At 61.6% G+C, this 24,451-nt stretch overlaps 1 protein-coding gene across 1 annotated transcript in view; it reads right to left on the bottom strand.

Moving 5' to 3' along the window:
• The window catches only part of IGFN1 (immunoglobulin like and fibronectin type III domain containing 1), a 29,554-nt gene extending 14,335 nt beyond the window's left edge, over positions 1-15,219 (bottom strand). Inside the window, exons 1-12 of the mRNA XM_052654081.1 lie at positions 15,156-15,219; positions 13,062-13,098; positions 12,543-12,665; positions 11,370-11,509; positions 10,349-10,448; positions 8,752-8,796; positions 8,434-8,479; positions 7,798-7,975; positions 6,985-7,098; positions 5,068-5,236; positions 3,816-4,088; positions 3,130-3,189 (exon numbers count right to left, since the gene is read on the bottom strand). Of these exons, the coding sequence (XP_052510041.1) occupies positions 3,130-3,189; positions 3,816-4,088; positions 5,068-5,236; positions 6,985-7,098; positions 7,798-7,975; positions 8,434-8,479; positions 8,752-8,796; positions 10,349-10,448; positions 11,370-11,509; positions 12,543-12,665; positions 13,062-13,068 (1,255 nt within the window). The 5' untranslated portion in view covers positions 13,069-13,098; positions 15,156-15,219. The remainder of the gene's footprint in view (positions 1-3,129; positions 3,190-3,815; positions 4,089-5,067; positions 5,237-6,984; positions 7,099-7,797; positions 7,976-8,433; positions 8,480-8,751; positions 8,797-10,348; positions 10,449-11,369; positions 11,510-12,542; positions 12,666-13,061; positions 13,099-15,155) is intronic.
• Between the last annotated feature and the right edge of the window lie 9,232 nt (positions 15,220-24,451).

Below are 24,451 nucleotides of genomic sequence, written 5' to 3'. Positions count from 1 at the left end.
CAACTCTCCCAGAACCCCCTAAACCATCCTGATAACCAGCCTTAGCCCCTGAATCAAAACCCCCAGAACCTCCAAAACCATCCCTATAACCAGCCTTAGCGCCTGCCCCCATTCCTTCAGAACCCCCTAAACCACCCCTATAACCAGCCTTAGCTCCTGAATATACTCCCCCAGAACCCCCTAAACCATCCCTATAACCAGCCTTAGCCTCTGAGTCAACTCCCCCAGAACCCCCTAAACCATCCCCATAACCAGCCTTAGTCCCTGAGTCAACTCCCCCAGAACCCCCTAAACCATCCCTATAACCAGCCTTAGCCTCTGAGTCAACTCCCCCAGAACCCCCTAAACCATCCCCATAACCAGCCTTAGCCCCTGAATCAACTCTCCCAGAACCCCCTAAACCATCCTGATAACCAGCCTTAGTGCCTGCCCCCATTCCTTCAGAACCCCCTAAACCATCTCCATAACCAGCCTTAGGCCCTGAATCAACTCCCCTAGAGCCCCCTAAACCATCCCGATAACCAGCCTTAGCCCCTGAATCAAAACCCCCAGAACCTCCAAAACCATCCCTATAACCAGCCTTAGCGCCTGCCCCCATTCCTTCAGAACCCCCTAAACCATCTCCATAACCAGCCTTAGGCCCTGAATCAACTCCCCTAGAGCCCCCTAAACCATCCCGATAACCAGCCTTAGCCCCTGAATCAAAACCCCCAGAACCCCCTAAACCATCTCCATAACCAGCCTTAGCCCCTGCCCTCATTCCTCCAGAACCCCCTAAACCTTCTCTATAGCCTGCCTCACCCCGTAACCCTGACTCCCCAGAACCCCCCAAATCACCCCTGTGACCCGCCTTAGCCCCTGCCCCTATTCCTCCAGGGCCCCCCACACCATCTCTAAAGGCCGCCTCCCCAACTAGCTCTACCCCACCAGGCCCAAGACCCCTGGACCCTCCTCCATAAGCTGACCTGCCTCCTATCGACTGAGGCCCTAGAGCACCTGACCCATCCTCACAGCCCAGCGGTTCACCGGACACATCAGCCCACCGGCCCTCAACGGCCACTCCAGCGTGAGACGCTAACACCTGGGGGCCCCCGTGAGTGCCCCCGGGACCAGCCCCAGCTCCAGAGACCCCCACACCGAGGCCTCTGGCTCCACCCCTGTCATGCACTTGGCCTGCTGCTCGCAGAGACCCGGACACCCCAGAGCCGTCTTCACCCGCTGCTTCTCCAGAAGCCCCCAGCCCCCCCAGGGCTCTGCAGCTCCCATCATCTCCAGTCTGACCCCAAGGCCCTACTCCCCGCCAGCCCCCCAGCTCTGCCCCTGTGCGTCCCTCCCCAACAGTCTCTGCTGCAGCTGAGGCCCCCAGGCCACCTCTCCCCACTGACCCCGCTGGCCCAGGCTGGCCCAGGCCACCAGGAAGATGCTTGCCCCCAGGGCTGCTGTCTCCCCAGCCTCTGGAGGTGCCCCCAGCCTCTGCACACACCCTGCTCCCACCCATGGGGCCCCCGTCTGGGCCGAACGAGCCATTCTTGAGGCTTGCAGGTCCCTCAGACGCCCTTCCTGCAGGACCACGACCATCTCTGCCTCCAGACCACATGCCCCCGGGCACCTCTGAGCCCCAGCTGCCAGCAGCCCTGTCCCAAGACTCTGCTCCTCCTGGGCCCCTAGCACAGCTGAAACCTGTGGCTCCTGGCCCACCTAAGCCATCACTGAAACCAGCTCTATAGGCCGGGCCTGCTCCCCCGGGGTACCCGGAGCCCTCACCCAGCCCAGACTCCATCCCCTCCGGGCCTCCGAGGCCACCCACGTGGCCCACCCCACCTCTGGGTGCTTTCTCTCTGGAGCTCTGGGACCCATCCCAGAGACCTGGCTCAGACCCCATGGGCCCTGAGCCTCTCAACCAGTCTGTGTCTTCTAGGGTCCCACCAGGGCCTGAAGACTCACTGAGCCTGTGGCTTCTGGCATCAGACCCAGTCAGCCCCGCCGCCTGGGGGCCACCCTCACCCCCTTGCTCCCCACCGGACACTAGCGCTCCAGGCCTGCCGTGGGCCCCAGTTTTGCTGGGGTCGGACCCAGTCTCATCCCAAGGGCCTGGGCCCACAGCCTTGCCTGGAGCCCTCCAACCGGTGGTCCAGGCCCGGGGATCCTGGGCCCCACTGGAGCTGCGGCCCACCTCACCCAAGGCCCCCATGGACTCTGGGCCCTCCCCTGCCCTGAGCCCCCGTGGGCCGCCTCCCCAGCCCCTGGGACCCCCTGGGCCTCCGTCATCTGCCTCTGTCCCAGTTTTGGCCTCAGGAGCCCCGCGCCCCTGGAGGAAGCTTTCACCCCCAGATACAGGTGGCTCCTGGAGGTGCCGGCCTGCAGATGCCCCTGAGCCCCAGGAGCCCCTTGAATCCCCGTGGTCAGCAGCACTCCCTTTCTCAGAGCCCCGGGACTCAGGGCCCCTGCCTGCCATGGAGCCGGAGCCCCATCCTCCTATAGGCTCCAGCGCTCTGGGATCCCCTGCACGGCCGCCTCCAGCGCCCCCCGGGCCAGCCCTGTGGCCCCACCCTGGGCCTGCCATGCCTCTCCCCACCCCACCACTCAGGCCGTGCCCTCCCCTCAGCTCACCCAGGCTCCCCCCCTGCAGAATCTCTGACCCTTGCCCTTCTAAGCCAGCCCCCACAGGACCAACCTGGGCTCCCCACGGGGCCCGCTCCCCCAGCCCTCCAGCCTTAGGCTGCCAGGACCCCGCCTCCCAGGCTCCCATTGGCTCTGCACCGTCTCTGCGGCGACCTTGCTGTTGGCCTCCCGTGAGTCCCAGCCCGGATTCCAAGCCCCCTCCTACGCCCCCCGGAAGGCTCCAGTCCCCTTCTCTCCCTCCGTGGAGCTGGTCGACCCCAAGACCCGGGACTCTGCCTCCCTCCTCTTCCAGAAAGCCCTCTCTGGCCTGTCCAGGGCCCCAGGCTGCATGAGCTGCCTCCTCGTCCCCCGTCGAGGAGTGACCAGGCCCTCCCAGGCTGCCCCTGTCTGGGCTGGCTGTAGCCCCAGAGGCCAGCCGAGCTCTCTGGAGGAAGCTCCCTGTGGGGCCCCCCTCTCTGGATCTGTCCCCCTCCCCATGGGCGCTCCTGAAATCTTCTGGGCTCTGGCCTCCTTGTGCCTGCCTCTGGTGGTCAGCGTCTGCGATCAGAAGGCTCTTATCCTTCCCAGCTTTGGTAAGAGGTCACGCCCCCGGAGATAGAGAAGAGAAAAGCCCTGTTAAATCAGGCCGAGGCGCCTCTCAGACCCCAGTGGTTTCCCCAGTTGCCTGACCCTCAGTTTCCCCAACAGAGAAGCAAGCCAGCCATCTCTGGAGGAAGCCAGGCGGGCCAGCTCACTGGTGGCTCACCCCATCACCGCCTCCCCGGTCCTGTACCCGAGGCCCCAGCCCACCCTTCTCGGTGGTTCAGAAGGACTTTGGGAGAAAATACAAAACCCAAAAGCCATTTGCCACCGGCAGCTGCCTCACTGTTTTTTCTTCCCCTTTGAATCAACTTGTTCTATTGCCTGTCTTATGAATGTCAACTTTAGTTTCCTGGGGTCACCTTGAATCCAGAACCCTAAGGGGGTTTAAGGATGTTCTCTGGCCTGACCCAGGGGCTCCTCACCCGTAGCGGACCTAGCCCACTATCCTCAGCCCTGGCCAGGACCCCAGGGCCACCTTGTATCTGTGCCCAGTGGAGCAGACGCCACTAGGGAGGGTGGGCTCGCCGTGGAGGGCCTGCACTGCAGGCGTGGAGAATGGCTCTCGGGGACTGCCTTGGCCGAGGTGGGGAGAGCCCGGGGTCCCTGCTCACCTTCCACCACCAGCCAGGCACTGGAGGCATGGAGCTTGGTGCCCAGAGAGTAGAGGCCCATGTCGGAGAAGCGGACCCCTCGCACCAGCAGCCGGTGGGTCCGCCCGTCCGGGGACACGAACACCTCGTACTTGTCACTGAGGTGGAGAGGCTGGTGCTGGAACCTCCAGGCAGCGCTGGGGCAGGGGTTGGACAGGGTGCACTCGAAGACAGCGTCCCCCTGCTCCTCGCAGCGGATGTCGGCCAGCGGGACCACCACGCGGGGCGGGATGGCTGCAGGCAGACGCGGGGCATGAGCCGACGCGGGGCACCGGGAGCCCGGGGAGCCCGGGGCGCCCGGGGGCAGGCCGGCTGGGCCACAGCTGCCTGCCTCACCTCGGACAGGTCACCCCTCACCCCAGGTGTCAGATTCTCCACATAAAGTGAGGAGTTATAATTAGGCTGTGAACAGTGAGACGCGGCTGTGAGATTCTGGAATTCTAAATCTGAGCCTTCTCTCCGGGGGCAGGTAGGTTCAGGAAGGAGACGGACAGGCTGAGTACGGAGCCTTATACCTGTCGTCCGACCAATCCTCATGACCACCTTCAAGGCAGGTGTTGCCATTACCCTCTATGAGGCCTGAAAATTGAGGCTTTACAAGCTAAATGGCTCCTGCAGCTAAGAGGTGGTCCAGCCAGAATTCACAGGCAGGCCTGGCTGAGCCCAGGGTCCCTGCCCCCTTCCCTGTCCACCGCGCCGGGCCAGCTGGAGGTCTCATCCTTTTAGCCTGACTCAGCCTCATCCTCCATGGTTTATCTGCAGAAAGCTTCCCCCACCCTAAGGGTCAGCCCCCTCCAACGCCCCTGAGCTGCCAGGTGCTGGGAGGGGGGTGGTGTGGTGGAAAGGGACAGAGTTTGATGATGGAGAGAAGTACCATTCCTGGGGGGGATGGGGGAGGCAGGGAGGGGAGGGGTGAGACAGTGGAGCTTCTTGCCGGGGGTCATGGGGGCCATGCCTCAGAAGGGAGGCTGTGGAACTGGGCAGCTCTGGCCTGAGAGGGAGTGGATGCTGAGGATGGACCGTGAGCGAGGGCGAGAGCCCGCGTCCGAAACCCTCAGCGCCCAGCCCAGCACCAAGAGAACACGGACTGCAGCTTTTGAAAAGGGATCGTCAACATTTAACCATCAGGCACGGGCTCCTCTCCTGGACCATCCAGCAGCCCCGCTGGGAGGTGTGCGTGTGCCCACCCAGACGCTCAGGGCAGACCACTCACCGCTGGCCTCCAGCTCCGTGGAAAAGACGTGGGCATCCTCCACCCAGACCTGGTAAATGCCGGCGTCCTCTGGCTGCAGGTCCTGAATTTGGAACTGGTAGTGCTTCCCCAGACGCCGCAGACAGTGCTTGGTTTGGCTGTCGAAGCCACAGGGGACCATCTTGCCATCCTGGGGCCAGGGGAGGAAAAGGGGGGCGCAAGGCCTCCGTGGATCCACGGCTCCTCCTGCCCCCATCCTGCTCGCCGACGACCAGCCGTGTTCCCCACTGGCCTCGGCACCAAACGACGCGGGACCACGAGGGGTGGGGCAGAGAGGGGTGGGAAGGAGGCCCAGAGCGTGTGGCGGAGGGAAATACATGCTCTAGGAATATCCATGGCTCTGAGTAAACGATCTGCTGGCATTATGCAAGAGACACCCGAGAGAGCGCTGAGTCGGCAGGTGGGCTGGCGGAGCAGACCTCCTTCCTGAGCAGGGCAGGGAGGCAGCACGGTGGCTGGTCCCCCGTGCTCTCATTCATGAGGAACCAGAGTACTACCGGTGGCCCTTGCACACGCCCACTTCAGCCAAGCCCTGGACAGACTGGCTCCTTGCTGGTCATCCCTGACCCACCACAGCGTGCCTGGTGATTTTCTGACTTTGATGCGAAAGCGATGCACGTTCAGTAGAAATGCTGCTTGGAATTCTGATCTTTCCCAGGCTAGCGACGGGCAGTGCAGCCCCCATGGCCGGGTCACAAAGGTGACCCACCCAGACACTTAGAACGGCTCTGTACTAGGCCATCGTCTGGTTTTCACTTTGGGTACAGGCATGCCTGCTCAGTCGTTCAGGCGTGTTCGACTCTTTGCGACCCCATGGACTGTAGCCCACCAGGCTCCTCTCTCCGTGGGATTCTCTAGGCAAGAATACTGGAGTGGGTTGTCATTTCCTTCTCCAGGGGATCTTCCTGACCCAGGGATCGAATCCAGGTCTCCTACATTGCAGGCAGACGCTTTACCATCTAAGCCACCAGGGAAGACCATTATCAGCTATGCTGCTGCTGCTAAGTCGCTTCAGTCGTGTCCGACTCTGTGCGACCCCGTAGACAGCAGCCCACCAGGCTCCCCCATCCCTGGGATTCTCCAGGCAAGAACACTGGAGTGGGGTGCCATTTCCTTCTCCAATGCATGAAGGTGAAAAGTGAAAGTGAAGTCACTCAGTTGTGTCTGACTCTTAGCAACCCCATGGACTGCAGCCTACCAGGCTCCTCCATCCATGGGATTTTCCAGGCAAGAGTACTGGAGTGGGGTGCCATTGCCTTCTCCGATTATCAGCTATACTCCAATATAAAATAATTTTTTTTAAAGCAGTACATGGGGGACCAGGGAGTCTCTGTAGGGTGGAGTTAGCCATGTGGATGGCGGGGAAGGCCATGGTGGACAGAGGGACAGAGGAAGGAGGTGAGGCTGGTGAGAGGTGGGGAAAGGTGCACAGGAGGAGGGAGCTGGGGGGAGGGCGCACACACACTCATTTGTCAGCGAGACGCCCCGAGAGACTGGCCGGTCCTGCCTTATGCTGGTGCCACAAATGAGGCAGCCAGCACAGAGAGGCAAGCATCCTGCCTGAGGTCACACAGCCGGCAAGTGTGACCCCCCAGCCCACCCCCTCTAGATCCCTGCCCCACCCCCACCTGGGTCACTCCTCGTGGGGCCCATGCAGAGGTGTGTCTGGAAGAGAGCTCAGAGGCGAGGGGTGCACTTCTAAGAACCCTCTTCTGACCCAGTGCCCTGGCTGGACACCCTGGACCTGACCGCAGCAAAGCCGGAAGGGGCTCCACGGGGCGCAGGGCCCACCGCCCGTGTCCTCACCATCCCTTGCACGGATCCTCCCCGGGCCAGCAGCAGCCCTGCCAGGCCCCCTCCGCGATGCCCCAGGCTCACCTTGTACAGGTAAATCTTGCTCTCAGGACTCTTGAGGTCCAGCTCCAGGCCAAAAGTTGCGATCCCCTCCTTGTTGACTCGGACATGTCTCAGGTTGGCGATGGTGTTGAGGTACTAGGGGAGATGAACCCGTCGGGGGCCCTCTGAGTGCGCTCCTCGGGGCTCCGGGTCCCCAGGCCCCAGCCCCCCGAGCCCACGTGTGCTGGGTTACAAGGGGGAGGCGGGGTCCTGCGTCAAGGCTGTCTGCTCAGCAGGAAAGCTGGGCCCCTGGATGGAAGGTTGGATGAATCGCCTTCAAGCTGAAAACACTGTTCTCAAGGTGATGCAAGCAAGTGGCCTTGTGTTTCCAGAAGAGAGAGCAGACTTCTACTAGGGCTATATTAGACCCAGGGAAAACTTCCCGGCTCTCTTTCAGTTTGTAAGCGGCCGAAGCCCTCTCCCCGGAAGCCTTTAGAAATAAGACAGACCCCTAGCGTCGGGTGATGGCGTGCTGACCGCAGTGGGCGGACCTCAAGCCTTTGCCGAGTTCAGTGCTTTAAGCACATCCTCTGACCACCGCTCAGTAAGGGATGCCTGTAACACCCACTTTACAAGGAAGGGAACCAAGACCCAGAAGCCCTGACTTCTCCAAGGCCCCAGATGTCAGCGAGTGTCCGAGCCAGGCTTCAAAGCCAGGACGCAGGTCCTTAGCTGACGCCGCGTGGGGACAGGTCGGGGGCGGCCCCTCCGCGGCTGGCGCTCCAGACGTGAGCTCCCCCGACCCCACCCCCCGGGCGCCCCCGGCCGCGGCAGGGGCCGCGGGGCGGGCGGTACCGGCGCCAGCTTCTCCTCGCGCTCCTTGCTCATCCGCTGCAGCCGCCGCAGCATCCCGCGGAAGTCCACGATGCCGTACTTGAGGCAGATCTGCTCGTAGTCCTTCCGGTCCGCCGTCATCAGCAGCTGCCACACCTGCTCCATGTCCACCTTCTTCTTGGGGGCGGGAGGCGGGTCCCTGGGGAGCGGGGTGGGCAGGTCAGAGGCCGCGGGGCCCCCAGGGGCTGGTCGCCCACCGGGCCGGCCCCTGAGCGGGTGAGCGCTGCGCTGGCTTCCTGGAGGAAGAGGCCGCGGAGACTGCCCGCCGGCGGCACTGGAGGGGCCCAGAGACGGCCGCTCCAGCTCCCAGGAGAAACTCTCTCCTAACGACTGTCTTGCGGCTTTCAGACCAGGGTGTCTGAGGGGACATTATTTTGTGGCTCGAGTGGAGCACATTTTACAAACAACCCAGAGAGCGGAGATGATTTACTCAAGGACACAGAGCTTAGCACTGGAGCCTAGGGGCAGCGCTCCCAGCAAGCCCACGGCCAGCAGAAGCCCCGCTCCCCTGCCGTCGCTGGGGGGAGCGGCCAGTGCTCCCGGCTGGCAGCAGGGGCGGGCCTCCAGACCCCCTCCCCAGGACAGGCCCAGGCCCACCTCTTTTTCAACATCTTGCGGAAGTCCACCAGCTCCTTCCTGAAGTCTAGAAAAGGAAGAGGAATGAGCCCCAGCCTCAGGTGGGGCTCCGCGGGGCTCACGCAGGCTTCTCTGTAGGAACCCCGGGGGGCTGGGGGAAGGGGGCTGGAAAGGGTTCGGGGTTCGTGACAGACCACCGGGCTTTGGAAAGGAGCCCCCTCCTGTGGGCTGGTGATGTCCTGTGAAGCACCCCGAGGGCTTGACGAGGTGCGGGGAGCTGGCAGGGAGTAGCCCCTCCCCAAAAAACCCTAAGGAGGTTTGGGACAACTTTCCACCTACCCTCCTGGGGCTCCTTGGGCCTCTTCCGATTCTTCCGAAAGCCAACTAGACCATCAGGAAGAGAGGAGGCGGTTAATGTGGGCAGGCGGGGAGAGAAAGGAGAAACCCTGGTGGGCTTCGAGAACCAGCGGAGCCCACCCCTAGTCCTCTCTAAGGTTGGTGGCCACCCAGGAAGAGGAAGAACACGGCCGAGGGTCCGGCTATCTCCCGCTCAGAGCGTGACCAAGGGAAGCAGCCTGTTCCCCATATCCTTCAGGGCGGCCCACTCACATGTCGACAGGGCTGGGGGTGGCATGAATGTGGGGGGCAGCCGCTGGTGACTGCACACTGAAGGGCATCTAAGGGGCAGCTGTCCTCCCCCTCCACCTGAGAGCTGCCATTTCAGGGCCCCGGCCTGGGGCATCAAATACGCCCCCCGGGGAGGCCGGAGGGCAGGCCTCTCGCCTTCCCGGCTGCCCTCGAAACCAGGGATGGCCAGGAGGCGTGACCTGGGCAGTGGGCATTGAGAGCAGGAGCACACGAAATAAACGAGTGTTTAAATAATAATCTCTCTTCAAAATCCTAGCTTGCCACAGGTTTCCCATCTGTTTTGCACTGGTTACCTTAACAAGACAAGTTACCTATGCCTCTGTTCTCCAGGGGAGAAGTTCTCTAACTCAGTTTTCCTAAAACCTTAAAACTTTTACTGAAGAACAAAGAATTCACACTGTACAGGACAATATGAATTTCGTGCTTCTTTCCTTGGAAGTACTATTTTCACAGTTGTAAGATTCTTCTTTATTGAAGTATAGTTGATCTACAATAATATATTAGCTTTCGTTTCTTGATAAAAGGACCAGATGTCCCAGGGCCACTCCTTCCCGGCTTCCTGCCTGCACGTGGTTAGCCGGGTCTGTAGCAGCCAGCCTGCGAGGTCGGGGTGGCATAACCGCGGGAAGCGTCTGGCTCCCTCCAGCAGCCCCGAGCTCTGCCGGAGCCTGGATGCCACCCTGGGACTTGCCATTGTGGGCCTAGGAAAGTGGCTTTGCTTCTTGAGCCACACCGAGGAGGGTTTTCTGTTACTCATGCACAAAAGCATAACCAACTGAGAGATGAGATCCACTTTCAAGACACGTTTACTTTCGATTCCTTGCTGACAATTAATTTGAAATTTCGGAAACGAGCAAACCAAAGCAAAGCATGTCTGAGGCAGGATCTGGCCTTTGTGTTACCTGTCCCCCCCATCTCACCCCACTCCACGCAGACTTGTGCAAAGCAGCAGAAGCCAGGAGAGGAAACCGAAGCCCCCTGAGCAAGTTAGCAGAAGACTGGACTAGAAACCAACTTTCAGACCCCGACCTCACGCCTCAGGGCCGAGAGGACGTCACCCAGAACAGCTTGCAGGGCCGCCTGCGGGCGTGAGCCTCCCCAACCAGGGGCAGAGGCTGCGGGCAGCGGATGAAGCCTGGGGCCCCACACCTGGTGGGGCTGCGGCCTCCATGGCCCCCCACACCCTCCCAGCCTTAAGGCCTGACCCCCTTAGGGCTCTCCCACACCCTGAGCTCCAGTGGGGTAGGAGGGAGGGGGGCAGAGGCGGGGGGGGGGGGGGCAGGCCCACCTTCGATGACCGTGAGCCTGGCTGAGCACGTGGCCTCTCCATAGGCATTCACGGCAGTGCAGCGGTACACGTCCGTATCCTCGCCGGTCAGCTTACTGATCTGCAGAGAGGCCGAGGGCAGGGAACAGGGCTACCCCCCCTTCCTCCAGTCACTGGACATAACTACGTCATAAAGATGAACAAGGCAAGCTCTTGTCTTCATGGACCTCACCGTGTTCATCAGGAATGCAGACCCCGAGACCAAACCTAGGTCAGGGCTCTGGTGGGCAGAGGGTGGCTTCCCGGAGTCCAGCGGATCCGGGACTAACTACCGTCGCTGGTGTGTGCTGCAGGCCCCTTACCTAACCTTCCTGGACCTTAGCTTATTTACTTATAAAATGAGGATAATAATAGAACGTATAGAACCCTGGTCAGTGAGCTAGGATCTTGCAAGCTGTGCAGTGTGGCAAATAATATTAATAAAATAAATAAATAAACAAAAAAATTTGGCAGTTTCCTGGGAGTCCTTGGTTAAAACGCCAAGCTCCCAATGCAGGGTGCATGGGTTTGAACCCTGGTCAGGGAATTAAGATACTGTGTGCTGCGCAGCGTGGCCGAAATAATAATAATAATACCCCAAAGCGGCGAGCGGTCAGGATCAAAATATACAGTCTAGGTCAGACGATTAGCCCGGGAGCAGCTCGTAGTAGCTGTTCTGTGATGTGTGACTGTAAATATTACTGATGCTGACCTATATCGACTGAGTGCTCACTGCAGGTCGGGCCTGGAGGAGGTTTATTAGCTAAACCTTCAATGTTCATAAAAGCCCCATGAAGGAGGCGCTATCATCACCCCAATTCACAGAGGAAGAGAGAGAGAATAAGGTGACTTTTCAAGGCTGGGGTGGTAACCCAGGCAGCTTGCTTCCAGGGCTTGAAGGAAGCTCCAGCTCTCTGTCAGCAGAGGTTGGCCGGCCTGCTGGTCTACCTTGGCTCTGGGAGGAGAAGCGAGGACCCCCGCCCGGGAGGACCGCAGTCCCTACCTGCAGCACGTGCTCCCTGCTGCCCGTGCTGGACGAGACCTGGTACTTGCTGGAGCTGCTGAGGTCCCCTTTGGAGCAATGCCAGCGCACCCTGGGCCTGGGCTCCCCGCAGACCACAGCCCGGAATGTGGCGGTCTTCCCTGCAACCGGAAGAGGCGGGCAGGCAGTTTGACAGGTTGGGGGAGGACAGACGGGGATTTTAACGCATGCTCTCTGTGTTGCTCTGGGCACTTCAGCTGCTCAGTCCAAGAGGGGTGCCTGCCCTGGGTTCTGGGGACCCGAGGTCCCCAGGCAGGAGCGCAGTTTGAGGCACCCCAAGGACGCCCTCCCCCCGTCTGTGTGTGCCCCTGAGGGCCAGGGCGGGGCAGGGGCCTGAAGGACTCTCCGGGGACTGGGAAGGGGGAGTCCTGTGTGGGTCCTGTGTCCACTCTCTGGGGGAAGGACCATGACCTTGGAAAAGCCTGGTGGTGGTGCTCGAAGGGTCCGGTCCTGAGACCCGAGGTTCCAGCCTCGGGAAAGAGCCCAGCTCCGTCCCTGCCTGGAAGCCAGTGGGGCGGGGGGTGGGGGGTGTGCTTCCTGCCCTCAGGCCCCCAGCCCCGCCAGGAGTGTCTCAGCAGAGAACAGTTTGGAGTAAAGATGCAAGTCCCCCACCCCTGATGAGAGACGCAGTTTCTTGTGACAGCGTTGTTGGAGACAGAGTCAGATCTAGTCAGGGAGGGGGCGTTATTTTCCTTAGGCGAGAACAAGGGGCCCTGAACCCCACTGGGGGCCCGTGCTGGGGAAAGGGTGCCCGCTCACCCTCCCCATGGCCTGTTCCCTCTGCTTCCCAGGCTCCATTCTCTGCGGGCTGTGAGCCCTGGAGCTGCTGTAGGGCGGCCCCATTTCACTCCGTTTCGAGGGTGCCTCTGCAGAGCTGCTTGTGGGCCGGGAAAGGGAGGGTCCCAGGGCCGCCTCATGAGCCCCTGCTCCCCGGCTCACCACACCCCCACCCTCCTTCCCAGATGCCTGTCCCGGGGTAGGCCTGCACCCCTTTACCTCCCTTCTCCTCAGACCCCATGCCCTGCGGGGACCCGGCACCCCCAGGTGTAGGGTGAAGTGGCGGACACGGGTTGGGGGCTGGGCTGGAGCAGGCCCGGGGTCCCCCGTCCCCTCCAGTCCCCTCCCGGGCCTCACCCTCCTGCAGTGCCAAGGCGATGGGCCTCTGCACGAAGTCGGGTGTGCTGCAGCCTTTGGGCACCTCCTCCACCAGCTGCCAGATGTTCACGCCCGGCGTGGAGGACTTCTTGAGGGACTTCCCTGGAGGAGGTGATGGGAAGGGAGGTGGGCCTCAGCTTAGACCTGTCGCCGGAGGGGCAGCTGGCTTCTCAGCTCCTCTGGGGAGAAGGGCTTTGGGGTTTTCTAGCGGGTGTGGCAGTGGTCTTCCCACGTGTGAGTGCTGCCCCAGGGGAGTGGCCATGGGTGCCCTGGGGAGACCCCAGGAGGGTCCCAGGAGAGGGGGGTGAGGAAGGGAGAGCAGAAAAGGGCTCCTGGTGGGAATCGGGGCCCATGGCGGGGCTCTGCACCCCGGATTCAGGAAAACAAGTTCAAACCCAAATCCGGAACTAACAAGGCACATGCTCTTTGCCCTGCCCCCCGCCCTCTCCTGGCGGGCACCATGTGGGGTGAGTGGAGTCGAGGGGGCGCTTCTCCCACCTGCCATGGTTCCGGCTCCTCTTCGGCACTGACTGATCTGAGAACAGAAGAGGGGTTGCTGAGAAAGGTCCAGGCTGGTCACCCCGTCCTTCCCATACTTCGGCACCCCAGCCGGCCGGGAGCTCCTCTCCCCCACTCGCTGGCCCAGCATGGCCCACCTCCTGGAGACCAGGGAGGGTAGGGCACTGCCTGCTTGGAATCTCATCCAGGGAAAGGAAACCATGGGTGAGCTACAAGCTGTGCTGGAGATCTGGCCTGCTGGTGGGGCCCCAGGCCCAGGGGACGCTCAGAGCACGGCACACAGCCATCCCCAAGTCAGGAAGGCTAACTCCAGATCTCAGGGTCTCCCAGCTGTTTCCTGCCTGGCCCCTTGACTGGGGATGAGAACTCTCCAGCGGCATCCCCTGGGACTGCAGGCCCCTCCACCAGCCCTGAGAGTTTCGAGCAGGGCCCGCAGCCCTCCAGCTCCCACCCCACCCAATCTGGAATCCAGATCACCAGGCCTGTGGGCAAGGATCCCTAGGCTGCCCGTAAGGTCTTCTAGCCCAGGACATCCAGATCTCCATAAATCCATCCACCCCCTCCAAAGCCAGTGAGTTATAATGTCAGGTGGGCAAGAGTGCCTCCCAGACCCCCTCCACCACCAGCAGCACCCCTCTGACTCCCGCTCAACGGCATCCAACTGCCATCCATTGAGGCTGACGGGGCGGGCCGCCAGGAGAGGGCAGGGGGCCTGCGGCTGGGCTGGGCTGAGAGCAGTAAGGAGAGCTGTGAGTCGAGCAGGAAAGGGGTGTCTTGAAAGAACTTCCCAGCAGTCCCACCCCTGGTGCGGTTGGCCCGTGGCCAAGGGTTCCATTTTGGAGATTCCATTTCCTGCCCAAAGAGCCCTCAGTATAGAATCACATGACAGGGCACATTCCGTCCTCCAAGCAAGGAGCCTCCGTTTCACAACTGCCCACCCGCTGGCACCCCGGCCCCGGGGTGTCCCCCCCCAGCCCAGCCACTGCCCCAGCACGCTGGAATGCCGCAGTGCGCCAGCCGCGTTCTGGGGCGGTCACGGGCCACAGCCGCCGTTCCGCGGGGAGTCGCTGGGCAGGGCGAGGGGGACGGCGGGGAACCCAGCTGGCCGTGGCGGGGGTGACGGTGGGGGGCTCTGTCCCACCCACGCCCAGGACCACCACCCCTAGCCTGCCCACCGCCTCAACCCTGGCGCAGCAAGCGCGGACCTCTTAGTCAGCATCTTCCCCCTGTGTCTCCATCACCCTCGAGCGGCTCTCGGTTACTTACTCAGCGGTTCGTCACATGCCAAGAAGCATAATCCTCCCGCGTCTGTCCCTCCAGCCTCCTACCTCCAGACCCCAGCTGAGACGGGAGAGCGACTGAGCTCCCACGGGCACCCTGGGGCCCACTTTGACCAGCTCGCCTTCCCGACCTCTGCCTCTTCAGGAGTAAGCCAGATCCGGGACAAGGTCAAAGGCGAAGGCGAGAGATCCCTTTGGTTGGAGACCAGAGGGCCGTGGTCCTCATGGAGGGGAGGAGGCATTGGGGAGGAGACGCTCTGCTCCAAGCTTTCTCCCACTTTGGAGAAGAATTTTAACTCTCTGCACCAAACGGCAGCTTGAGCCCCTGCAAATGTCTCCCGGTCTCCCCCAGGCCCTCAGCCCTCCGCCCCCACCCCAGCTTCATCCAGCCCTCCTGCTTCCTGCTGCTCCAGCTTCTCGACGCGTAGGAGTCAGGGCAGGGAGAGACACCCGGGGCTCTTCTCCCTGTTTGACCGTGTTATTAATCAAGATGTGCCGAGTTCCAGACCGGAGGTCCTTATTCTGGACAGCTGCTCAGAGTATTTAAGCTGGTCGGCGTTGCCAGCTGAGCAGCGCCGGGAGAGTCTGTGCCTGGAGCAGAACTGCCCCGACAGACTCGCCGCAGCTCCGTCCTCCAAGTGTCCCCAGCCATCGGAGGGGATGCACCACCCAGGGGGCTCCTGGGTTCCTGCCCTCTGCCTGCCCTTCCTGAGCAGAGAAGGGCAACAGGATCCCAGCCTCGCCCTCTCTGCCCCCGCCCCGGTGGTCAGCCAGGTGTGCAGGGCCCACTGACCTGGGTGCACAGCCGACCTCCTGCCTCCCGGCCGCTCCCGCCTCCCCGTGGCCAGCTGCTGCCGGAGGCTCTGAATGGACTGCCGGTGGCCCGGTGGCGCCGGGACAGATGTAGGTCACGGCAGACTCCCGCTGCCCCCGCCCCTCCCACTCAGCCCGCCTCCCTCCTCCTCCTCCTCCAGCCTGGGCTTGGCAGGGCAGGGCCCCCCGGGGTTCCCGCCCTCGCCTCCCGGGAGGTCAGAGATGGAAGGTCCTGTGACATGGACTCATCCAACTCCTCGCGGAGCATTAAGCTCTCAGATTGGCTTGGTCAAGTCCGCCCTGCGTGGCCTCGCTTATATGATCCTCTTAGCAGGCGCCTTCTCATCATCCAGGGCCTTAATCTTTCCACTAAGCTGACCCCTGGGGACCCTTGACACCATAAGGCACGCAGACACCCAAAGTCACTGCCCTCGGGAATCGGCATCTGAAGTGGCACCAAACAAGCCCAGCCTTGGGGAGCGAGTCTCAGCCCCCGACAGATCAGAGGGTGTAACCCCTGAGGGGGCCAGGGGCAGGGTGAGACCCTGGGAGCCTACAGCCAGGAGGCCTCCCAGGAGGCAGTGCGCTTCCTGAGGTGGGAGAGCTGGCCCTGCCAGCTGGGCTGGGGGCTGAGGCCCGCAGGGCAGACGCCTGGGTATTAGGACATGCAGATGGAAGGCGGGCATCGGGGTGGGGGGCTGATAATAGGTTTCCTTTAGGACGGGGGGGCAGGCGGGCCCAGAAGGAGCCGGGGCACAGGGCCGCCCGGTCTGCTTGGGGACAACACCGTTTGCTCCTTCAGGACAGGGAACCGGTTTGTCTCCTCCAATAAGCAAGGCTTGATGGCAGATCCGGACACAGTGGAAGGCAGAGGGGCCAAGGTTCCTCTCAGGGGAGGGCACGGCGGTCACACACACCCCAGCACACTGCGGACCCGGGGCTCGCTCGTGTGTGTACTCGGGGCAGGTGTCTGATCTCTCACACTCAGGGGGTGTGTGTGTGTGTGCATGGGTACATACACACGGGTTGTGTGTTTCCTGCCTGTTTCTAACTCTGGGTATCAGAAGTTGGTGCTTTATTTATTCAACAAATAGGTGTTGAATGCCCCACCCACCCCTGGGACCCTGGGTCTAGCGCTGTGGTGGGCTCTGGGGAAACACAGGTGAGTGGAGACGGGGTGCTCCTCACGTCGGTCTAACGGGCAGACAGATGCTATCTAGCCGGTGACAAAGTGCCCTGCCTGCTCCAGAGGAACCCCGAGCAGGTGGGGAGCCAGAAAAGACCAGGGGGTTGGGCGTGGACAGGTGAGCTTTGGAGGCCGTGGTGAGACGTGATTTGTAATCCTGGCGGGGGACAGGATCCGTTTGCAGTTTTCAAGCAGCCCACTCTGCCGCAGGGCAGACAAGGGGCTGGAGGCGGCTGGGAGTCAGAGGCAAGAGCCCGGCTCCCAGGAGGGGGTCCGGTTGCCCCAAGTGCTCTGCCTCGTGGGGCCCTGCGGCCCTTCTCCAGGGGCTCCTGGACTGCAGTGCTGCGTCGTCTGGGCTAGCACGTAGTCTCCCCAGAGCCCGAGACGGCCCCCAGGCCTGCTCGGACGAGCCGGTCCGCTCTGCACTGGCTGCAGTTGAAATGTCAGGACTCTGATGAGTCGGGCCCACGGCTCTCACGTGTCCTCTACCCTCCGTCCTGCGTTCTATGCCCTCTGTCAAAGGAACGTGATGTGCAGCCAAGCCGGCCACGCACACCGTGAAGGTGAGAGTTCCCTGCATCACCCGTCCGGGGCCAGGCAGTGGCGTGGGCCTCTGTGATGGCGCAGGGTAAGAAAAGTGCACAAATGTGGTCGCCGAGCCCCCATCCCAGCCCTCCGCGGTATTTGCCGGCCGCCACGCTCGCTGACGTCGGTGTTCTGACTGTCCTCCAGGACCCTTCCCAGCGAGTCAGGGAATCTCACACCCTCCCCGAGCATGGCCTTCCTGGCCCTCCTGAGGGATGGAGGCGCAAGCCCGTGGGGCCCTTGATTAGCGGAAGGCTCCCCCCAGCCCCAGAAGCCCTCTGGGCAGGGGCTGTGCTGTCCTTTCTCCCTCAGTGACTCTGGGTGAAGACACGGCCCAGCTCACTACTGCTCTCCTGTCGCCACGGGGTGCAGAGCTCAGGCCCCCACGGGGCCCCTCTTGCTCCCCATGGCTTGGGGCGAGTGGGATGATCTCCGGAACCTTCTGGAGTCCTGTGACCTGCTTCCTGAGTGGGTTCCCGGGATAAGGCCCAGGGATCTGGAGGCCGGGTGACTTCCTCTGACGCGGGGGAGCACTTGAACTCAGAGGCCAGGGCCTCTGTGCAGGTTGGGTTAGGACCATCTCTGCCGGCCGGGGGTGCAAGCGAATGTGCTGGACAGGCTTCTGACTGAAGACCTGTACACACGTGCCCCCGTGCACATATCACAGTGACACCAGAAGACGGGACTCTGCAGAAAGGGAAAGGCCACACGCAGCCCTGCGGAGACGGCCCCAGAATCTGGGCCGCGGATGGGCCGGGGTCGGACCCAGGACTCCACTCTACCGCTCCGTCCCTGGGGAGGCACAGCTGAGAGCTCGTGGGCGTACACCCCTGCCCCGCCTCCCTCCAGCCCCCAGCTGCTCTCCGGACCCATCCATACCCACCCCCAGCACGCAGCTGTCTGTGCCCCTCCCCGACCCCCCCAGCTCCAGCCCGCCACCGGTCAAGCTCAGTTCACGTCTTTCTCACCTCCTGCTTGTGACGAACCCCTGTGGCCTCCCAGGAATGAAGCCCTCGGCCCCGAGGACAATTTCATGCTTAAAAGGCAGCTTTCAGCATCGGAGACGCGAGCCCGGGCCCACGCTCTCACTCGAAAGGGCCTGCAGACCCGAGGCCACAGGCGGGCAGAGCCCCCGCTCTGGCTTCCAGGCCTCGGCGCGCCCCGTCTCCTGGGGCAGGTGGGGCCTCCCAGGGCTCGGGGCCAGACAGAACCTTCCAGAGCCTCCAGCAGCAACAAGAAGAGCTCCCTTCCGGTGGGACACTCGAGTCTTTGACGACTCGATCTGCACCATCTTTCTTTACGTGAACACGGCCGCCGCACAATAGCTACTCTGAGCCTCTCCAGGGCCCGACATTTGCTCTGTCATGAAACGCTCCCCACGACAAGCCAGCTTTCCCCAGAGTCATCCCTGTCCTGTTTGCTGGGTGCCTTGTGCTTTCCGGCCCTGCCGCTTGCTTTTTTACAGCTGGAGATGGAACCCCTTAATGCCCTTCCTCCGTCCCCCACCTGCACCCCCATCACCCGTCTGCTCTCTGTGTCTCCTGGGGCTCTAACCCGACTCATCCCTGTTCAGAGACGCACTGAGATGCAGGGGAGGGCGACCCACCTCGAGGCAGCCGATGAATGGCCAGGGTGGCAGCGGATAAGGGGGGAGGGGAAGTCCCCAATGACCAGCCCAGACAGCGGGTCCATGGAGGCGGCTGTCGGGTCAGCAGCGGGAGGGTGACCGGCTCCTGCTCACGGACGCACGCTCACCGCACAGGTGAGCCTGTGTGTTGCCCAGCACGTCACGGGGCTGACTGTGCACAGAGCACACACTCACTGCCCCCAGCCGCTGCCGGGTGCTCACCCCGGAGCGACGTCCGCCCTCGTGACGGCCCTAGAGGTGGACTCACTGCGTCGGCTCACGGAGAAGGAAGCCGGCCTGAGAGCCGTCGCCCAGGGGTCCCTCGAGCCACTGCTCATGAGTGATCCAGGCTGGGGCAGCGAGGGTGGGCTGATCCTGTTACAGCTCAGCCTCCTTCCCCTGACGTTCTGACTTTGAAAAATTAGACAAAAGTCAACATTTTCGAATGTAAAATAATGATGATAAGGAAGTCGACATTTTCAGCCTCCATGCTGTATTCTCTGCTTTCTCTGCTGAGCCTCGTTGAAAGGCACACCAGGGTGTCTCAGAAGTTGAGAAGGGCCCGCCTGCTTGCAATTTTTGAGCCTGCTGGTATTTTTTTCAAGGAAGAAATGATAAAACAGGGCTAAAACATGAGTAGTAACCTGAAACTGCTATAGCGTTGTTTGTTAATCAGCTGTGTGTTCAGTTGCCCAGTCGTGTCCGACTCTGTGACCCCGTGGGCGCCTCTGTGGGACTGTCCCAGGAAGAGTCCTGGAGCAGCTGCCGTTTCCTCCTCCAGGGGATCTTCCTCACTCGGGGACTGAGCTCGTGTCCTCTATGTCTCCTGCATTGCAGGCAGATTCTTTACCACTGAGCCAGCAGGGAAATCCCATTAATTAGCTATACCCCAATACAAACTTAAAAATATATAAAATATGAGCAGCCTATTTTAAACATTTACACTCGAGCACTCAACACCTGTAGCCCATGTGCCAGGCACGGTCGTGGCTCCAACCACAGATGACCACCGGCTAGTCCTCGGGGCCCTGCCAGCTGTGCAACGTGGGTGTGAACACCACCTGTGCACGAAGATGTAAGACGTGTCCTTGTCTTTCGCTCCCTTCAGTGTCTTCTCTGACCACAGGAATGACCCGCTGGAGATCGTGGGGGCCCTGCCCTGGGAGCCTGGAGGCCGCCCAGCTCAGTCTCCTGACTTAGACGCTGGGGCCCCTTGGAGCCCCAAGCCGTGCAGAAGCCTGTTTGTCCTGAATCTGAGCTCCTGGAGGTGGCCAAGCTTTCTCCACCCACCGTCACGCTCCCCTACTCCCGACCGGCACGCTTGTCGGCTCCAGCTCGGGCACGCCGGCCTCTCGACCCCCGCGTTCACCCTCCCTCCTGTCCGCAGGATGACACCCCCCCGCCCTCCAGTGACCCCCACGCGGAGTGTCCTGTCCCTGTGACCCCACAGGCTCGCCTGCGCTCCTGTCTCAGGCCTGTCTCCCTCTGAGCCAGGGGACCCAGGGCCCATGATGCCTGCCTCCGCCCTGCGCCCAGGGTGGTTTCTCCCGCACACACAGCCCCCCGGGCTGGCGGGTGGTCAGAAGCCTCTCTACCCTGTGCCCTGCCCGCCCCGCAAGGACGCGTCCCCTCTGGGCAAAGGAGAGCTCCGCCTGTCCTGGGAGAGCCTCTGGGCTGGAAGGGCCTGCTCCAGCCGGCCCACCCCCGCCGGCAGTCGTAGTGATTTCTGCGCCTGCCAGAAAGCTGATATTTGTTTTGGAGTGGGTGAGGAGCCGCGAGAGGTTGCCAGGCAGAGAAGTGACAGGGCTGTGTTTTAGGAAGACCTCTTGGGTGTCAAGTGTTGGCTAAATTGAGTGGAGAAACGCTGAAGTCAGGACCTGTCTCCCCAGTAGACTGGCACTCCCAGGGGAGGGGCTGTGTCTCCCACATCAGCCCAGGGCTTCCAAGGACGGGGATGGAGACCCCCACCCCTATGCCTAAGCCCAAGACACCCCCAGGGAGAGCTTGACGCTGTGGGCTGCTTGACCTGAGGGAAATTGAGCCACTGGGCCACAGCTGCCCCCGGACCCCCACGCCCACTGCCCAGCTGGGGCCAGGACCCCTGGAGGGCACAGTCTGAGGCTGCCCGCCTCCGGTCCCAAGGGCAGCAGGGCTGCCTCTCAGGGTCGGCTGTGCTCCGTCTGGCACCAGCTCCCCGAATTCCCAGCAGCCTGGCCGCACGCAGCTGGTGCTAAAGATCAGGCTGAAACCCCATCCCCGACCGGCGGCGTGGCCTGGGGGCGCCGTGCCCAAGCAGGATGCCATGGGCAGGGTCCAGCCCAGGGCTGGGCAGGAAGCTAGGCTGCGGCCAGCTAGGGACTCGGGTCCTCGGGGGCCCAGCCGTGGAGGAGACGTGGCTGTCAACGCCCTGCTGAGAAACCCACGGATGAGACCCCCCCCAGGGGCCCGGAGCGGAGACCGCCTGCCCTGAGGTGGAGGGCTGGCTTCTTTCTGATGGCACCATCTCTCCTTCCTCCTCAGAGAGCTTCCGTCCAACCGGGAGGCTGCAGCTGCACGGCCAGGCTGCAGGAAACGGCGTCTGTCGCCGCCCCAGGCAGCACTGGCGGCCACAGTAGGGGTGCGGACCTGCAGGTTCTGAGCCTCCACAGCGGGCGGCTGAGCGGCCTGGGCCCCGTGGTGTCACTAATCACTGCGCCTGCCTTTCCGGTCCCCCCCGGGGCGGTGGGCAGCCTCTGCCCGCCTCCTCCTCCGACTGTCCGAGGCCACTCCGCTGACCGATCCTTGTGTTTACTGACCCTCTCCCCAGTTCGCAATGTAACCCCCACCCCACTGGGAGAGACTGTCTTCTTTCCTAAGTTGAGAGTGTGCTTGGCCCTCACTGGTTGAGGGAATGACCACCTCCCAACCCCACCCAGAGGGTCTTTGGGGTGCAGACACTTCCGGTCACCACTGCTTGGCTTCAGGCGGGCACATGGGGACCGCTGGGAAGGATGACACCTGAAAGGCAGGGAAGCGCTCTGCGCTCTGGGCAGGAAAACTGGGGGGAGGGGTGAGCCTCCAAATGGAGCGGGGCCACTAGGAATCACACAGGTGCTTCAGCAGCAGTTGTTAGAAGAGCGCTTGGTCACAGCCTCAAAGTGGGGCCTGGCAGTTGGGGGGCGGGGCGTAGGATTAGTCGAGGGACCTTCCTTCCTCCACCCTCGCTGCATCGTCCCCAAGCCATCCACTCCCCTGATTCTGGGTGGAGAGGAAAGTGAAGTGAAAGCCAACGTCGCTCAGTCGTGTCCCACTGTTTGTGATCCCATGGACTGTAGCCTGCCAGGCTCCTCTGTCCATGGGGTTCTCCAGGCCAGAAAACTGGAGTGGGTAGCCGTCCCCTTCTCCAGCGGATCTTCCCAACCCAGGAATCGAACTGGGGTCTCCTGCGTTGCAGGCGGATTCTTTACCAGCTGAGCCACCAGGGAAGCCCTGGGTGGAGAGGGAGGCTTGGTTAACATCCGAAGACCCAGAGGGAAACAGTCCACAGGCAAACCCCGCTTCCCTTTATCGATCAGGGGCTCAGCTCCCCAACCCGAATCAGACGCGCGAAGTGTTGGAACTCCAGCAAAGAGTTACATGTTCTCAAACACAGATACCAGAGCAGCAGCAGGCGGTAACCCCCGGGTACAGGAGGACCCAGGTCACGACGTAAGGATGAGACTCGCACTTTACGAGGGCCGTCCAGTGAGACACAGGCACGGTCTGCAGACAGCGGAGGAGCCAGCCTGAGAGGCCTCGGTGCTTTAGACACGTCACCTCCCTAACCTCCGCCAAATGTTTCTACCGCAATTGGTCCCCATGCAGTTAACTTCTCAAACCTGGCTCCAAATAAATACTTGATTTCTTTTCCAAAGCCTACAGTTCAAGATCCCAGGAGGTGTGGGCTGCTGTCAGAGTCCAGTTGACGATGGAAGGTTCAGGAGGACGCGACATGCTTGACCAGATGGTCCAGGGCCAGATGACCAAAGGCCCTGACCTCCTGCCAGGTGCGTCCCGGGCTCTTGCAGGCTTGGGCCCCTCTAAGCCCACAGCTATCCTGCATGGGGCTCCTGCGGCCATGAGACGCTAGGGCTGGGGAGCCCTGATGACCCAGCCACACAGCTGGGAAGGCAGCCAGGTGGACATGCCTCTTTGTCCCTCAAAACAGGGGTTTCTCCATTTATAAAATGAGAGACCCAGGTCTGCTCGCCTGCAAGCCTGTCCAGTCCCCGCTGCAGAGCTTCCTCCTAGGAACCAGAAAAGACAGGAAAGGAAAGGAAAGAAAGCAAGGAAGGAGAGAGGAGAAGAGAGAGAGAGAATCCCTACCCCCGCAAAACAAGGAGAATCCCAGTGGAGCCGTAATCCGGCACCAGGCACGGCGGAAGGCAACCGAGCCTTCGGTTTGCTGGCTCAGTGACTTTGATGCTGCTCCTTCCAAACGCCCAGCCAGCACCCACAAGTGACTTCAGGACCCGGAGGTGCACCTTCCCCTAGGTCCCCACTTCCCTCTTCCTAAAACCCTCACGCCTCCCACCGTCCTCGGAGAGAATTCTGGAGAATGCCCCCAGGCCTCCCCTGGGCTCCCCACCGACCACATCCGGGGAGGGGGCACCTGCCAGCCTAGGTCCTTGGATGCCTGCCCCGGGGAGACTGACAGCGGCCGGCTGGGTCTCACTAATGCCCACGGCGGAAAAGGGATTTACTGCCTGGTGACGGGTTTGTGCTCCTGGAGGCATGCGTGATGGGGCCCCAGTGTGCTGGCTCCAGGGACTGGGAGCCTGACCACCTGAGGCCCAGTCGCGTCCCAGCCTGGTGTCCACCCTGGAGGAAGTAGCCCTGGGCCCACATATGGCCCTCTTATATAGGCATGATCTGAACCGTGTGGCGGGACACGGTGCCTGGAGCTCGTGGGTCCCTCGGGGGCCTGTAGGCTTTCCTCTGCTCCCCGGTGACGGTTCTGCTGATGATACAGCGAAGGCCGACGTCCTCTGAGACCGGCCCAGACTTACCTGTCTGCAAAGGCTTGGGGCAGATGTGAGCTCAGGCCTCCTGGGGCCAGAAGGCTTTATTTACAAAAATTATGGGGATGAAACACCTGCCCTTATGTGGTGGGTAGCATGAGCATTTAAAGGAAGAAAAATGTCATCTCCTGGCTTCCTGAGATCGGTCACAAATGTTCGCAAGCTAGAAAGACCAAGCCCACACTTTGGGCTGTTGTGGTTGTTCAGTTGCTAAGTCGTGTCTGACTCTTCGCAACCCAGGGACTGCAGCACGCCAGGCTTCTCTACCCTTCACTATCTCCTGGAGTTTGCTCAGACTGACGCCGGTAGAGTCAGTGGTGCCGTCAGACCGTCTCATCCTCTGCTGCTCCCTCCTCCTGCCTCAGTCTTTTCCAGCATCAGGGTCTTCTCCAGTGAGTCGGCTCTTTGCATCAGGTGGCCAAATATTGGAGCTTCAGCTTCACCATCAGTCCTTCCAGTGAGTATTTAGGGTTGATTTCCTTTAGCGTTGACTGATTGTTTGATCTCCTTGTTGTCCAAGGGACTCTGAAGAGCCTTCTCCAGCACTACAGTTCCGAAGCATCGACTCTCTGGTACGCACCCTTCTTTATGGGCCAATAAACTGGGCAGAGATAAAATCCAGGGGAATTTGGTGGTGGAAGTGAACAGCCAATGACCTTATCACCTGGTCAACACTAGTGGACATTTGTGATCTAGAAGTGATGGGGTCTGCCCCAGGGTTTAATTCTATGGATAATGCTGATACAATTCCCTAGTCACATAAGCATAGTCTGATCTCAAACTTATTTATTTGTTTACAGGTTGCATAGCAGGTGGGACTCAGTTCCCCAACCAGGGAT

The sequence above is a fragment of the Budorcas taxicolor genome, chromosome 16 (assembly GCF_023091745.1).
Source record: "Budorcas taxicolor isolate Tak-1 chromosome 16, Takin1.1, whole genome shotgun sequence".
Classification (NCBI taxonomy): domain Eukaryota; kingdom Metazoa; phylum Chordata; class Mammalia; order Artiodactyla; family Bovidae; genus Budorcas; species Budorcas taxicolor.
Note: the sequence above shows the minus strand (reverse complement) of the source record. Positions and strands in the feature narration are given on the sequence as shown.